This window comes from Rhinolophus sinicus, chromosome 8 (assembly GCF_057876585.1).
Source record: "Rhinolophus sinicus isolate RSI-liver-muscle chromosome 8, RSI-T2T, whole genome shotgun sequence".
Taxonomy (NCBI): Eukaryota; Metazoa; Chordata; class Mammalia; order Chiroptera; family Rhinolophidae; genus Rhinolophus; species Rhinolophus sinicus.
In genome coordinates, this window is record NC_142508.1 from 29,943,531 (window position 1) to 29,960,884 (window position 17,354).

At 35.5% G+C, this 17,354-nt stretch overlaps 1 protein-coding gene across 1 annotated transcript in view; it reads left to right on the forward strand.

The window, feature by feature from the left end:
- Positions 1-206: 206 nt before the first annotated feature.
- The window catches only part of SAMTOR (S-adenosylmethionine sensor upstream of mTORC1), a 107,647-nt gene continuing 90,499 nt past the window's right edge, over positions 207-17,354 (forward strand). Inside the window, exons 1-2 of the mRNA XM_019714252.3 lie at positions 207-483; positions 15,472-15,613. Of these exons, the coding sequence (XP_019569811.1) occupies positions 324-483; positions 15,472-15,613 (302 nt within the window). The 5' untranslated portion in view covers positions 207-323. The remainder of the gene's footprint in view (positions 484-15,471; positions 15,614-17,354) is intronic.

Here is a 17,354-nt window from a genome sequence, read left to right on the forward strand (position 1 = left end):
GAAGGGGCAGGAGCAGTGGGCCTTAGCGCTCCCACCGCCTCAGCTCCTCTCAGCTTGCAAGCCCCGCCTCCTCCAGCTGCTCGCCTTCCCAAACAACCCGGTGGGAACCCCCCCAACCCGGCGCTCTCCGTCTATTGGCTCTCGGCCTTTTCCGTTTCCGCCCAGCCCTCGGTAGTCCACCAACCAGCTTGTGCGCTTGGGTAAGCTCCCCCTCAGGCCGTCGCTCCGGCTCTTCTACCTCCTCCCGCTGCTGCCTCCGCTGCTGCCTCCTTCCCCACTTCCTTCGTCAGGGTCCGAGGGGCGGCGGCGGCGGCAGCAGAGATATGGAGCTTGAAACCGGCGGCCGAAGCGCTGCTCGCGGACACGGCGCTGGATTCCCGAGCATTCCGCCGCCCCGGGAGCAGGAGCGGAAGCTGGAGCAGGAGAAGCTGTCCGGGGTGGTGAAGAGCGTCCACCGGCGGCTCCGCAAGAAGTACCGGGAAGGTAAACAGCGAGCTGAGCGGGGGGAGGGGAGGCAGCATCGCCCCCAGCCCCTTGTCACCTCTCCACTCCCGCCAAGGGGCCACCATTACAACCTGAAAGAGCTGCACGTCAGCCCCTGCCAGTGACGCTCTCCCAGGCCCGCTCTCCCACTCCCTTCTCGGGCGAGTCCTCCGTCGGCGTCAGGCGCACTCCTCCCGCCCCTTTTTCGAGGGCCCTTCAGGAGAGTTCCAGGCCTGTGGAGGAACTTGAGTGAGGCCCCAGCCCTAAGTGCCAAGATTATTCTCACGCACACAAACACGCACACCCTCATGGAGATTGTGGAGGTCGCTCGTTGCGAGAGACGTGAAGGTAAAACACGACGGCAGGTAAAATCCATCTGAGAAAGAAGGACTGAAAGAGAATCCTGAGTTGCCCCCTCACTCGCTGACGCGTGACCAGCCTGTTTGATTTGCTGCCGGGTCAGACCGCCTTCCTAGAACCTCATTCCTACGGGGTTAGCCAGGCGGTGCCCGAGCTTCCTCGCACTGGCATCCAGGGCGGCGAAGTCCGCAGGTGTCCAAAGGGGAAGGGTCTCCATCCCTGCCCTGTGGTGAGGTCTCCATCCTCACCACACTTAAGATGCTCGACCTTGTGTTTGTTTAGGCGGAGGAGGAAGAGATCTGGAACAGGTTCTCAAAATAGCTGTTAGCTTTTGAATAGCATCCTAAGGACACGGATTCCCCAGAGAAGCCAGCCGTCGCTGGGAACCCTGCTGTGGAAGATCTTAAGCAAAGGAGGAAGCCTTAGTAGCTTTTGCTTGGCCTAAGGAGTGTTTATAGTTGGGGTCTACAGTTATCCTTGGCACTTTTAAATATAGGCTGTTTTACAGAGCTATTTTATAATACACTGAATGAAAATTCCATTTTTGCATACGCTCAGGAGAAATTTCTTCTAAAGACCAAAATGAGGGATAACTCTCTACTTGGTCTGGATTTAGCTTAATTGCAAACTGAAAATTGGCAGTCTTTTAGTGTTAGTCTTATACTTAATTTAGGATTATAAGCAAAATTATGATAATTGATGGAACGGACGCATAAAATCATGTTACTTTTGATTTACACTTTTCAGTTACTCAAGAAGGTTAAAACTGTCTTTGTTCCTTTGAGCATAGTTGATGTGTTTCATTTTTCAAACTTTAAATTCAGTTTTCTTCCCTTGGCAACTCACGCCTAGCTATTTAAATAGCTGCTTAAATAGTATTCTCAAAGATGACCTGTAGTTATTGTTTAGTAGGTAGCAATAGAAGAAGACTTACCAGACATAGTTAAGATGTTGAAATTTGTTTCTTAAAAGAATGTTTTAAACCACAGCCCACAATTTATTCAATAGAATGAGTAGTTACCATAGCGACCATTGCATCATTCTTGATATTCAGAGAATGCACTTACATAATGGCATTCGCTATAGATTTTCACTATATGTTGAGAGAAATGAAGAAATAAATGGACACTTTATCATGCTGTATTGTACAAATTTAAGCAAGTACATATTTTTAAAGAAAAAAATGAGGCATGTAATTAATTCAGTTACTATTTTTACCTTTCTAAATAATTTTATTATTTACTCATAAATTAATAGATTCCACTTAATTAACACACTGCTAATGTATCATCGTGTCTTCAAGTGCTGTTTATACTTGTTTAGTTCCCACATGTTGAAACTTGTCTTTAAGCCTGAATATTAACCAAAGAAACACTTGTTCATAAGGAGAATTGGTAGCTGGAAGTTACCAGAGCTAGAATAGATACACGTAATTCATAAGTGAATGATCTAGTGTGCTTCTAGGCAGGTAAAGTCCTGGCAGTCTGTAAACATTTGAATGAGACTGTTCTTTAGGCATTTTAATGCCCTGAGTTCCACCAATGATCTAGAATTCTCTAGGCTTTATTCCAGCAATATACAAAGCCCAGTCAGTGAACTAACAAAAGTAAAAGATCCTAATGAGCATGCCTTCGTACCTTTTTTCTCACATGTAGGGCAAATCTTAGTTGTGATTTGACAAAAATCAGTGAAAAAGCCATCTGTGAAAAAGACTGATTATGTACAAAATAATCCCAAAGAAATAATTTTTAGTGTTCTCCTTTGAGATCTTAGTATTATTGTAATGCTGATGGTTGGTCCCCAGTCTGCAAACATTTTTACACGTCATTTGCAAGTCAGTTTTGGTCATGAAATAATAATATAAATGGTGCTTAGGTGCTGGGTCTGGTTAGGGAGGCCTATTTAATCAGTAACATACCTGAATTCTAATACCAGTAACTGGAAACTATACTCCTTTTATAACAATATTCCTATAAGAATATGCAGTGAAAATTCCAGCTTAGAATCTTGGAATGTTAGGCTAGAAGGAACCTTAGCATTTATCAGTGATTCCCAAGCATGGCTGATCAGTAGACTCATCTTGGGTGCCTTTTAGAAAATTCCTGCATTCCATTTCAGATGTATATTTTCAGAATCCATATTATGGGAACTGGAAATTTGTCAACCAGATTTTGGAGTGGTGCCCTAAACTAGTTCCTTCCTTTTTCACACAAGTGAGCTGAATCCCCAAAATACTAAAATAACTTGCTTGAAGTTTAGATAGTTCATCATTAGCACTGTACATATTTTGTAGGAATAATAGTTTTTTTCTTCCTAATTCCAAGCCATTAGGTGACTCCAGATGCTGGAATGGGAGGGAAAATGAGAAATAGGAAGCAGCTCTAGAACTTGTGTTAGGTAAGAGGATATAAACGGATAGGAATGATCAGCTGCGCTGAGGCTATGTGAGCTGTGGGTTTTGGGGGGAGAGATTTGGAAAGGAAATAAGTTGGGGTAGAATGATGAAAGGCAAAAAATTCTCTGGATGGTAAGGACAGGAGTAAGAACTGGATCATGAGTGCATGGTTGGATAAATACAGTTTTTTCTTATCTCTGGTAGTGAAATTGAAAATGAAGCAGGGGGAGAAGGTGAAGGGATTAGAAAGTGCAAATTAGTAGTCACAATATAGTCATGGGGATATGAAATACAGCATGGGGAATCAAATTGATGTAAAGAGTATGTAGGGTGCCAGATGGACACTGGACTTAGGGGGATCATTTCGTAGTCTGTGTAGATGCCTGACCAATGTACTATATACACCTGAAGCTGAAGTTGAATAATATTGAATGTGAACTGTAATTAAATATACCAGGCGGTGCCAAAAAAATGTATACAAGTGGACACTTTGGTCAATGTTGCTCAAGCAGTAGTTCGCCATAATCAGAAGTGTCTGGACGCTGATGGTAACGACTTTGAGCACCTCTTGTAACCACAGAAGTTAGATGTGACTTGTATTCATCTTTTGTTATCGGTATGTATTACAATTTTAATATAGTTTGCCTTTCTTAAAATGTGTATACATTTTTTTTGGCACCCTCTGTATATGCATACATATATTTAATTTTATATATTTAGTTACACATATATTTCTATAGTCACAGGATGTGGAATACAGCATAGGGAAGATAGTCAATGGTATTGTAATAGCTATATAAGATGTCAGAGGGTAGTAGACTGCAGGGGGTCGGGGGAGGTTATCACTTTGTGAGGGGTGTAAATGTCTGTTACTGTTGCTTTGTACACCTGACACTAATAAAAAAAAATGAAACAGGGCTGAAAATGAAAATAAGATTTTTCTGCTGTGGTAGAGAAAGATTTCTCTCCACCCTTACCAATCCATTTATCCAACTGATAATTTGTTGATGAGTAGTCTTGGGGTGTGGGGTAGTGGATAGACTAGTGGTAAAGACTAGCAAGTACATTTAATGCACTCTTCTTTTACCACTTTCCCATTCTCTACTCCATTTCACTGCCTGTCCTGTGTCACCACTTAGAGATCCTTTGCCAGTTTGTATAAGGTAAAGTGAGAATTAGAGGTAAAGGTCAGTGTTCCAGGTAGTGCTGATATTTGAAGCAGTTACCAAGAGGAAATGGTAGGGAAATGTTTAGCAGTGGTGATGACAAGTGATGTTTCTGGTGTCAGCCATTTATAGATAAGGGACAGTCATTTATTTATGTATTTTTATTAAATGCTCGTTTTTTTAAATATTGGGGTGACATTGGTTAGTAAAATTACATAGGTTTCAAGTGTACAATTCTGTAATACAATATCTACATATTGCATTGTGTATTCACCACCCAGGGTCATTTCTCCTTTCATCACCATATTTTTGACCCCCTTTATCCTCTCCTACCAACCCCCTCTCCCCTTATCCTTTGGTAACCACTAAACTGATGACTGTGTCTGTGAGTTTTTGTTTCTTTGTCTTACTCGATGAGGGATAGTCTTTTAGATTGAATTTATATGAATGGAAATATGCTTGCAGATATAGGTGTCTTCTGTCTTTGCTATACAGAATTTTAAAAATATAATCTTCGTGTAAACCAAAAAATATTTTAAATATATCATATGCGTTGTAGACAGCTTTTAAATAAGAAACAGTTTTGCTCTCTGTATCTAATTCAGAGCTGAAGTAGAGCCATGTGTATTTTCAGTTGTCTTTGTATGGTTTTTTTCTGTAATCCTAGTCACATAATCCCGTTACTAGAATGATTGTTATTTTGTTTGTCATCTCTTTCTCCAAATTTAAATCATGTAAAAATTCCAAGAACATATAAAGGCTGTGGTTTTTAGGAATAAAAGTATGATCTTCTTTCAATTTAGTTTTGATTTTTTAACCTATCTTGTGACTGTCTTTGCTTTAGCAAATTTCATCAGTTTATTCATTCTCTGAATTTATTTTATATATCAGAATTGATTAAAACATTTCATCACATAAACCCATGCAGTTTATAAGTTAATCAGAGAGAAACAAAAATACACATTATTAACCTGTTAACAGTGGTATTCTCAAGATCATGGATTATGGGTGATCTTTATTTTTACTTTCTAGATAAAAAAATTTCACATTATTTATAGCAATGATAATATAAAAGTAGTAAAAATAAACAAGACAGATTACTGATACTGAACCAGAAAATGAGAACACAGGATGGCTTGGCTCTGTAGGCTAAATCCAGAAAAAATTGTGTTACAAAGATTAACAATTATGAGCAGCATTTTAAGACTGAACAACTAAATCGCCAAGTTTAGATGTTTAATTCTCATTGATTATTCCACTTCTTGTTCAGTTTGAGATAAATGGTGAATTTGAAAAGTTTAGGATAAGCTGAAAAATACATTTGTGATTGATTATTCTTTAGCAAACACCTAAAATAAGACAATTGTTGGGGGGAAGGGAAAAACTTTTGAATTAGAGAATTTTAATTAAACTAAAACCAAAAGGTCTAAAAATGAAGGAATGAATGTAATGTTAGTGTTTTTCCTAAAACAAAGTTTTGAAATTGTTTTTAAAATTAGGATAACAGACTGTTTATAATTGAAATTTCCTTAATTCTTTTTCTTTCGGTGGCCTTCAATACTACTTTAAAATACTGACGAAGTCCATGATCCCAAGACTTTGAACAGGTTCTTTTTGTTCTACTTTTTTTTCAAGTGAGATTTTACTCTTATTTCTTTACATGTTTTTCCCAGTCACACTCATTCTGATCTAGAATCAAAAAGTGCTGCTTTTTGTGCTGGAATTTTTGCTCAATCAGCAAAATTGGGAAGGTAAAGACTGTCTGCAGAAAGGTTTGTTAACTTTGTCCTAGGAGAGTTACAACTGCCATTCTATCAGGGTAAAAAAATGAAAAGGATTTAATAATCAGTAACACTAAAAGATAAAGGGAATAGTGACTGATAAGCAGTCAAGTCAGTGAGGGCACACAGTATAATAATAGCTACTTGATTTTGTTATTTTAGTCATCTTTGTAGTAAGGTATCTTTTTAGGGGGTTTTTTACATTTCAAAAGATAGAATAAAAATCAAAAGTATTGGTATAGATCCTTTGATTGTTTTGTGGAAAAAGTAACAACAAATGTAGTGGATCTTAGCCTTAATTCCACATTAGTATCATCTCTAGAACTTTGTGGAACACAGACATCTCTATTACATAAAAGCTTCATAGATTATACAATGGACAAAGGGGTTGAAGAACACTGAACTAGATATTAGAGAAGGAATCTCGAAGAAAGGCGATCAGCTAGGAGACTGATATTAACTTGATGTAGAATTACTAGCATAAATAATAGTAATGATCATGAAAACGGAGAAAGATAAAGACTTTTTGAAGGTCAGAATGAGCTGTTTTATTGAAAGTAAAGCGTAAGAATCAGATAATGCCAAGATTTCTTGTCTGGGGAAGTATAAGTAGCCATTACCATCCAGTTTGGAAATGTGTGTCTTGGGATGGGTACAGGGAGAAGAGAGGAGATGGACAAATTGGCTTATTCTAGGTATAGTAGTAATGATTTAGTTTGGAACCTGGGAAGTGTAAGATTGGAAGCCCTCTCTGTGGAAGTTGAACCTTTGAGGGCAGATGAACTGACCAATGGAGTGATAATAATGTATCACAGAGGACAAATCCTTGAAAGACACCAGTAGTGTCTAATTTTACATTAGTAAGTGCTCCTCTTTCTACCTTCTGCTCCCATAGCACAGTCGTGCTTGCCTTGTATTTATCACGTAACCAGTTCACTTGTCTATCTTTCCCACTAAAGTTTAGTTCTTTGAGTAGGACTCTGCCTTTTATCTTTGCATCCCTAGTACCTAACACCATGCCTCTTAGATTTAGGACACATAAACACACACACATATAAAGAAAGAAGCAAATACAGATATTTCTAGATAGTTGAGTCTCATCTTTTAATATTCCTAACTTTTAAATTTTAACTTTCGGATATATATATTTTTTTGTAATGAATGTATGGTCATATCTTCTTAAATTGAGTACATTAGATTTATAGCCCTTTAAAAATAACCCAGATTATCATTGTGAACATCATTCTATTTTCTATAAATAAAACTGTAAATAATGGAGACTAGATACTGAAAAGTACTTCGCCTTTAACATATATTCGGTAAATATGTGTTGAATCAACTTGTTTTACTGTATGCTGTGAATTCTATTTCTCCTCTCCTTATCTGCCACTCCCCCTTCCTTACCTATTTGTTCCCACGTACCAGTGTCAGCCAAAGATTTTTAAAAACAATAAAATTTTGCCAATGAAAAATGAGAACTGATAAGGATATTGCAGTGTTGCAATGGTATAATGTGTGTTTCTGTGTGTGTTGGTATTAGAAGATGGTAGTAATATTTTATGTTTGTATATTTACTTATATTTATATACTCTAACGTCACAGATAAAAATTTTGCAACCCCAATATCAATCTCCTAAACTTTGGAGGTGAAATTTGTATACTACTAGTTGGAAAATCCAAACACATGAGATCCACTGATCTAAACTGTACTAATTTATTGTGCTTTAAGTGTAGATATACTGATGCCCATTGCAAGGGTTATTTCAAAATAGATGGTTGCTTCCCAGCTTTTAGAGGCGCATCTGCTCATCACTTATTCCCATTTCCGGAATTCCCAGAAATTCCTCTACTTTGTAGAAATTCCTGTTCCTATTTATACAGAAATTAAGTCCCAGAAGCTTGTTCATAAATCTTTTGTTTGCACTAAACAAACGATCTGTGTGGTCCTACATATATTGGTAAAGTTGCTTCACAAAGGAATAGCAGAAGTTGATGCCATTGATTGACTTTTTAAAATTCTATTTCTTGTACAGAATGTATTCAGTTTTACATTGTGGATTAACTATTTTTTTTATCATAAATATGTTCATAACAGAGTGCTCCAAACACAGAAGACACACCGTGGGCCAAATTGTGTTTATATTAAGTTTTATTCATGGAAATTTGACTCTTCCAGTTGCCCCTCATCTCACTGTTCTGTACATTATTTCATTAGGCATTTGAGTTTACAACCTTGCCATAGACCTATGATTTTGAGCCATGGAAGCACAGTGCATTCTTCTGGGGAGTACTGAAATAAATCACCAGTTGCCACTGCAGACCAATTAAATGAAACTTCTGGGTGATACCAGTGTGCAGCCCGAGTTGAAATTACTGCCAGAAATCTAACAAATAATACAGTTGTAGCGATTAAATAACTGCCTTTGACTGACAAAGACTACTTGTTTGTGGCTAGTAGAATCAGACTTCGCGCTAGAGCAAAGCTTTGTTCAGATCCATGAAAGTTCATTAATTAAAAACTCATAAAGCGAGGTAAGGTGGTCTAGTAGTTAGAAGCATGGACTTTGACACTTGACAGCCAGGTTAGATGTGTACTCTTGAGGAGGTGACTTAATCTCTGTATCTCAATTTCCTTATCTGTAAAGTAAAATATCTGCCTTAATGGGTTAGTATTAGAATTAAATGAATTAATATTTGTAAAGTACTTAAAACAGCATCTGGCACATAGGAAGCATTAAGTTTGTTAAATATATAATTAAAAATAATAGAGGTGTATCTGTAGTTGTACTGTCTGGACTATAACATTTAAGTACTATAACATCGAAGATTGAGCGGTCCCTGGAATTTCTACCTCAACTATAGCCTCTTCAGTATTAGAATGGCTGTAACTTTTTTTTTGCCTGCTTTTGCTTCTTACATTTCTAAGTTTTTATATAAAAGGTCTGACCTCTTTAGTACATTATAGTATTGGGTTTTTTGCCCTCGGAGAAAGGACTAGTCGTAGCATGTTGTAAGATACAGGTTTTCAGGTAATTTCTTTGTTTGAGTCTCAGGAGCTGCTTCAACACCAAATGCCTTGGATGTTTTATCCCACCTTGAGGTGTGCCACTGTATTAGGTGCTCAAGAATGCTGAGAAGGCTAGCCTGTGTATAGTTTAACTATGTTTATGAGACAGCCTAGTCCTGAACACTTTGTTTTAATGTCTTGAAATAGCTACTGAACTTGTTTCCACTTGGTCATGAGTTTCTCTGTTTAACTCATGACCTTTAAAGATTCTTTGAACTTGAATTTGGTAATGTGGTCATCTATAGATAATGTATCTTATAGTCCATATTTGATAATATACCTGAGTAAAATTCAAATAAATTGTTCTGAATTTCTAAAAGTTCAAGACTTGTTTGTGATACTCAAGGTAAATCTTTGTTTTTGAGTTTTTTTAAGAGAATTTGATGACTCAGATTTAATGAAATACAGTTAGTTTTTATTTTGTAACTTTTACTGTGCTCATGGCATTTGTTTAAATTAAATTTATTGAGGTATAATTTATGTACAGTAAACTGCACCCAGTTAAAGTGTATAATTCAATGAGTTTTATAGATGTATACTCCTTTGAAACCATTACCAAAATCAAGATATAGAACATTTCTATTGCCCCCCAAATTTCCTCATGCTCCTTTGCAATCAGTCTCTCTCTACTCCTCATCCCACCAGTCTCTTGTTACTATAGATTTTTCTTCATTTTTTAGAGTTTTATGTACATGGAATTATGTGATACCTTCTCTTTATGCATTGTATGCCATTTAAGAACCACAGTAATGCAATGTTAATCTTTGGTGTCATGACTCACGACTCTAAACCACCAAGAATAATGACAGGCTATTATCTTAAATTGGCCTCACATTTACACTTACTGAGTTTCTTATTTTCTGTGCTTTATATCTTTTTAAAATGAAAAATAGGATAGAATTACTGAGAAAATTAGTGTTTCTAATATACTTGAAATATCAAATGGTCCTGACATGTGAAAACATGAACTTTGGCACCCCCTATTTATTTTTCCACGTATAAATAACTCCTTATTTATTTTGTGTTGTTACCAATAATTTTACCTTAAGCATATAGATTTTCCAAAAAGACCTGTGTGCTATTATTAAAGAACTTAATGGAGTGACTGCATTTCCAGCTACAAGTTTTTCTTTTACAGTAACATGAAGTGAAAAAAAATTATAAATCATCTTAAAATAGTGAAGACTCTCTAGAAAATTGACTTTGAATCTACTGCTTTTCTAAACATTGTGACTCTTATTTTGAGAACACAATTTTGAAGTATTCAAATTTTACTGCATTTTTATCACTGTTATCTGTTGACAGTTATCAACTGTAGTTTGAATTTAACTCTAGTAACTGATATCATTTGTTTATAATTTTGGTGTTTCCTGTATTTTTTCACCATGGTGAAAATATAAAATACTTTCTTCCCCATAACGGGCTCCATGATTAACTGATACAGCTTATACAAGTTACAAATCAAAAGTAGTCTTTGCCTTTCAGTTTATACTTTCTAATGGGAAAATCATACCGGGGTTTAACAGACAGTATATGTAAGTAAGTGACAGTGTACTATAAGCATGGCAGATGCACACATATGGGGAAATTGTAAGATAAGCAAGTGGGAGGCAGATAAACAAACCCTCTTGAGGAATATGTGAATTCAGTTATGTTTTGACGGAAAGAAAATTGCTCTACCAGGTGACAGGAGAGAAGTTAATTCATAAAGGAAAAAAATATCACCTCTAAAAAGTTTAGGGATTCCATTGGTTCATTTGAGTTTGGATTTGTAATACAGCTTTCCTTGAGGTTATTAAGAGCAAAGATGAATAACTCCTTATTTCATTATATTTGGTTGTTACAAAGACAGTTGTTATCAAAGTAATAATATATTAAACTATTCACAAAATTACTAAAAATGGAAATCTGTCTTGCATTAATGATTGTGCTATTAATGTCTTCCTAGTTATTGTTTTTTCATAGAAAGTAGCTCATATTTATTGTTTGTGAAGGTGAATTTAAAAATAATTATACCATTATTATATCTTGATATTAGGGCCAAGCTTTAGAATAATTTAGTTCATTGATTTCATATTGAACTGTTTGGCAACTTTAAATTGGCATTACTTGTGTTTTAAATTATTAATTAGTTTTTTTAATTAATGTCATAACAAATTCAAATATAAAGAGTATGTAATAAATAGAAGTCATATTAAAGTAGACTTTGTTCTAGAATTTTATAAGACAATCAGATGACTTTATCTTTTAGACAAGGTAGAGCTTTAAGCTGATCTTAAAACTGTATTTGAACAAATGATTACTGATTTCTCTGAATTTATTATTTTAGTTTGGCCATAAAATGTTTATTAGCTATTTTCAAGTTAGGCTACAAGACACATATTTTTAACTTTGCTTTCTAAAAATAATTTTGGAATTCTCTCTATTTGGGCAAAGTGAAATGTACACATGTACTCATACTCATTGGAGATGTTCCTCTTCCCTCACTTCCCCCTCTCTTTCTCTCTCTTTTTTTTAGTTTAAGATACATTTGTGTTTTTATAGGATGCCTATAAAAAGTAAGAAAATAAATTATTAATCAGAATGATGTTGAATCATCACAAATGCCAATATATTAAAATCATCATGACGCTAATTTTTAATGATTGAGTGCTCTGATTGGTTGAAATTGACTACTTCAGCATTTCTTATTCTGTTGACTAGATCTTTGATGCAGATCTCAAGAAGTTCTTAGTTCTTAATTTGCCTTTCGATAATGTAAAAGTATTTTTCAAATAAGACAATCCTTTAAAACTTGGTTGATTTAATAACTAAATGATAACAATCATCCTTAGAGTCGATTTTTAACATATGCGTGTGTGTACATGAGGTCTGCCAATTAAGTTTGCGAACTTCTTGTAACAATGTTGCTAACCTTTTTTTGCTATCAGAGGGTTTATTCATTATGAATTTGTACCAACTGTACAGTTAACCAAGTTTATTTGGAAGTGCTGAAAAGGCTGCATGAAAAACTTAGACAACCTGAACTTTTCGCCAACAATTCATGGCTCTTGCTTCACGACAATGCACCAGCTCACATGGCGCTGTCTGTGAGGGAGTTTTTAGCCAGTAAACAAATAACTGTATTGGAGCACCCTCCCAACTCGCCTGATCTGGCCCCCAATGACTTCTTTGTTTACCCAAAGATAAAGGAAATATTGAAAGGAAGACATTTTGATGACATTCAGGACATCAAGGGTAATACGATGACACTTCTGATGGCCATTCTAGAAAAAGAGTTCCAAAACTGCTTTGAAGGGTAGACTTGGCACTGGCGTAAGTGCATAGCTTCCTAAGGGGAGTACTTGAAAGGTGACCGTAGTGATATGAGGTTTGTGGCACTTTTTCTAGGATAAGTTCGCATACAGTTTGGCCAAGTTAGCAGAAGGGTTCTGAATATATATGCTGGATACTATTTAACTTTTTTTGGCTTTTAGAGCCCAAATCATAAGTTATTTTGAAAATGCTTTGTTTAAAGGGTAAATACCATTTATTTCGAACACTGTAAAACGAATAACGGGCTGTTACGGAAAAAAAAAAATGAATGTTCCCATTCAATTTTTAATAACTTTATTACTTTAAAAATACTTTAATAAAGTTTTCAAGGGTATTCTGGAAAGTGGAATTTTCTCATAACTGAATGCTATGTTTTTTGTTCAACTTTGATACCACAGACATTTAACATAGTGTATACCTAGTAGTCAGATTTGATACATTTTTGTCGAATAAATACATGATTTAAAAGTTCTGGATCTAGAGTGCCTTACATGGAACATAGGGAACATAGCAGGTTCATAGCTCTATTATAGCATCTGCCACATTTTATTACATCATCTTCCCTTCTGTTGATGCAGGTACTTGCTCATTAACTTTATTATTTTATGTAGTGTTTGACAGAATATTTTTTCAGGAAATTTGTTGAAAGAATGAAAAGTATATACAATTGTATTGTTTAGTCTCAATCATATATTATTTAAAGGTGCTACACTAACTAATCACACATCAATTTTAGTATCAGCATACTTGGAGAGAGTCTGGAGACCCTTAAATGTTAGTGAAAACATTAAGTTGAAGTTGTCTGCCATCATTTTGAGTTGAATAGGCTTACAGACACAATTTGAATCCTTCCTCAAAACTTCATTGGAAAAGATAGTAAGCCTTAAAACTCCATAAGAAATTGGCAGTATTTAAAGAGAACTTTGTTAAGGGTGAAAAACTAGAGGTCTTCTAAAAAGCTGAAGGGCACCTGGTTTCTGTATATATAGTTGTTGCAACTAATAGCTAGTAGAATAATCCTAAAGTAAACTGCGTTTCACATTATACAATGACATACAGTGATGGACGCCTGTGGTGGCCCATGTAACATAACCTTGGTCCTCAGCTGTGGTGGACAGATGCTGGGAGCCCAGAGCCACGCAGCCCAGACAGAGTTCCACCTTAAATATATGCTGCTTTCTTTCCTGCTTTCTGCCTTTATTCAACACTATTGGAGCCCACTGAGGATGTCTCCTTACTCAGTGCCTAAGTACAGACTGGAAGTACAAGTTGTTAACAACCCTTGGTTAATGGGGGATGCTAACTGATGAATGTTTCAGCCTCCCATCCTTTAGGTAAAAAATTCTGTTGTCTGCAGCAGCAACCTCAATAATGCACCCTTGTATTAGCCTTTTGTCCTTCCTTGGTTTGTTTTCCCACTCCCTCTTTGTTTCCTAGGATTCTCTTCCACATAAACTACTTGCACCCAGGTCCATGTCTTAAGTTGTACCTTCTGTAGAATCTAAACTAAGGAGTCTTACTGAAAGGAAATATGTTAAACATAGCTTTTTCCAACCATATTGCATCATAGAACTTTTGTTTGAATGACTCCTGTTACCAGGAAATGTAGTAAATTTATGTATTTATTTGTAATATGTACATTATATAGGGCAGTGAAACAAGTTCAAACAAAGGGCCTTTTAGAGTTGAAGACACCTATCTCAACAAAAGATAAAGCACCTTTAAAATGATACTATACCTCAATGAACCATTTGGTATCAAATTGGATGAGTAAAGTCAGGAATAGTGTTATAAACCATTATAGATTTATTAAAGTATCATTAATCAAAACATTGCTTCAAAGGCTTTACTTCTTGTTCTATTTAGAGACTGATAACTGCATCTGAAAGATGTTGCTGAAACTGAGGAGTTTTTCTTGGAGAATTTAGAAAAATTTTGTTTGCCTGCTTGTTTTTAGAGAGCCCTGTCACTACACAAATATTAATGATTAATGAAAATTTTGTTGTATAAGAACATACCCCCCAAAAGAGAAAACTTTTTATCCCTTTTGGGTTTAAAATCAGGATTCAGGCCAAGATTGAGACTGATACATACTCACCAGTGTGTGTGAAGGCTTGTTTGTATCCTTATTGTTCTTTCTTGATTTGGTCAACTAGAAGGCTGTTAGTTTGGTTTTCAACTCAGTACTTATTGGACTGTGTGCTTAAAATAACCAGCTGTTTTCACATTTTGAATAGATATGAGTTGTTATAGTTAAACTATTATAATTCAAGTTTTGTTTAAAAAAACACACAAAAAACTCTTAAATACTAGAATCTAATAGTCTCACCTGAGGAAAGAATTTGAGTATAATTATCAACTCCAAATTTGGTTATTTATGTTTATTCTGTCACCAAAATTTGCCAGCATTTGAATATGAGGCATGACAACTTAACTAAATCTTTTGTCTAAAGACATTGAATGAAGCCACCTTGATAATCTTTGTTTGCTCTTTAACCCTTACAATTATGTTAAGGGCATTCATTTGGCCATAGCTCTTTTTATTACACATTATCACATTGATGTTTCAGATTTCATAATTAAGTGTGATGACTGATTTAATGTCCAGCCATACTTGTTTCCTACCAGTACGTTTTTGGTTTATAAGCTGATAAATTGTGTATGTCTACTAACATTTATTAGCTTTATTCAGTTTCACAAATCCATGTGTTTAAAATGGTAAAATTTATTTGATTATCAGGTCATCATGGCTAAAATGATGCATCTATTTGCATGTGGGACCTTTTAAAATTATAATTTTGCTTATACTCATCTTTAAATAATTTTAGATTATGCTGAAACTTTTAAGACCCTGACATAGTTTTAAGTAAAGTTAACTTAATTCATTTTTTTTCTTGTTTTTAGTGGGAGATTTTGATAAGATCTGGCGAGAACATTGTGAGGATGAGGAAACACTTTGTGAATATGCTGTTGCAATGAAAAATTTGGCAGATAATCATTGGGCAAAAACTTGTGAGGGCGAAGGTCGTATTGAATGGTGTTGTAGGTGAGTGTTTTTGTAAACTAACATTTTTGGTTTTCAATGTATTGACACTCAAATTTATGCAATGCTGTGTATAATTTACCAACATAGAAGTGCTTTAACACAGATGATATCTTTTAAACAACTTCTCCCCCCGTGTTTCACTTTCCCTAGGTTTATTTCATCTTTTTTTAATCAAAATGTTTTTCTTTGACATACCTTTAAATTTTCTGTTTCAAATTTTTAAAAGTAAAGCCTTAAACATTACTACAGTAAAATATGAGTGTTAACATGACTCATCATTAATAAATTATAGTATAGACATTTCTTCAGGTAAATATTCATATTTGGATTCAAGCAATAGTGAACACTTTTCTATCATTTAAAATTTGAAAACAACTTAAAAGTTTTAAAAACCTAAATTTTGATAGGTGATTCAGGGTATTCTAGCATTATATTAACTTTGGACAAGGTTTATTTTCTCATAGTATAGACTGTAATATTAAAAACATCAGAAAATGAAATACTGCTGCCCAATTTTCTCAAAGTGGTAAAATTATAAGAATGAATGTATATCAACTGAATTTTAAAATGAATTCCCAGAAAACAAAGCATTATTTTTCTGCATGGACAATAGATTTACGATAACCTTAGGTTTATAGTTCACTTCAGTTATTGTTTATTCGAAATGTCTGTGTTAATCTCATTTAAAAATTATGTAATAGTGCCTATTTCATTCATAAAACAAATCATCCAGAGAAAAATATATATTTAACTTACTTTTCTCATGTAATAAATATTTTTTAATGTTGTCTACTTTGTGCTAGCACAACATAGACACTGGGAGTACAATTAACGAAGCAGACAAAATCCTTGCTCTCATGGAGCTTATATGCTAGTGGGATGTAGAAGCAAGAAACACTATGTAAATTAAGTATCTATTAGGTTCAGAAATGGTAAGTGCCATGAGGAAAATAAAGTAAGGGAAAATAAAACAGTTTTAAGTAGGGTAGACAGAGAAGGCCTCATTGAAATGGTCTGTGTAAAAGACCAAAAGGAAGGGAGAAAGCAAGCCTTAACACCTCCAAGGACCTGGAGGCAGCAGCGTGCTGGCACATTTCAGAAACAGCAAGGAGTCCACCAGCGTGGCTAGAGCAGAAGGAGAGGGGGAGCGTGGTAGAAAATAAGATAATGAGCAGCTAGATTTTGTAGAGTCTTGTGGACCCTTGTAAAGAAAATTGGCTTTTATTCTGCGTGAGATGAGCAGTCATGGGATGCTTTTAAGTAGAGGAGTGACAGGATTTTATTAGCCTTTTAAAATGTGTCAAGAATTCATTAAGAATTGTGTTAAGATAGACTATAGGAAGGGCAAGTGTGTAAGAAAAAGGAAACCAGTTAGGAGGCAATAATCAAGGCACAAGAGTTATAGTGAAACAGGTTTTCTTGGAGAGTGAGGAAGGGAATGGACATGACAGTGTAGGATCAAAGCTCAAACGAGTATAATGACTTAAGAGAGGGACAGAGAGATGATGGTGGACACACACTGGTGATTATGATGAGACGTGAGAAGGGACTTGAATATGAGGTGGGTGAGGAGCTCTGAAAAGGTGATATGATCAATGGATTGTGGACTCAAAGAATTGTGGAGTTGGGGAACTATAGGAAGTGGCCAGAATAATAGGAAATGGGATGGTAGAATTAAAATGTTTTTTTATTATTCGGTTGTAGAGAGAAAATGCTTGTAAATGTGACAGAATATGCATTT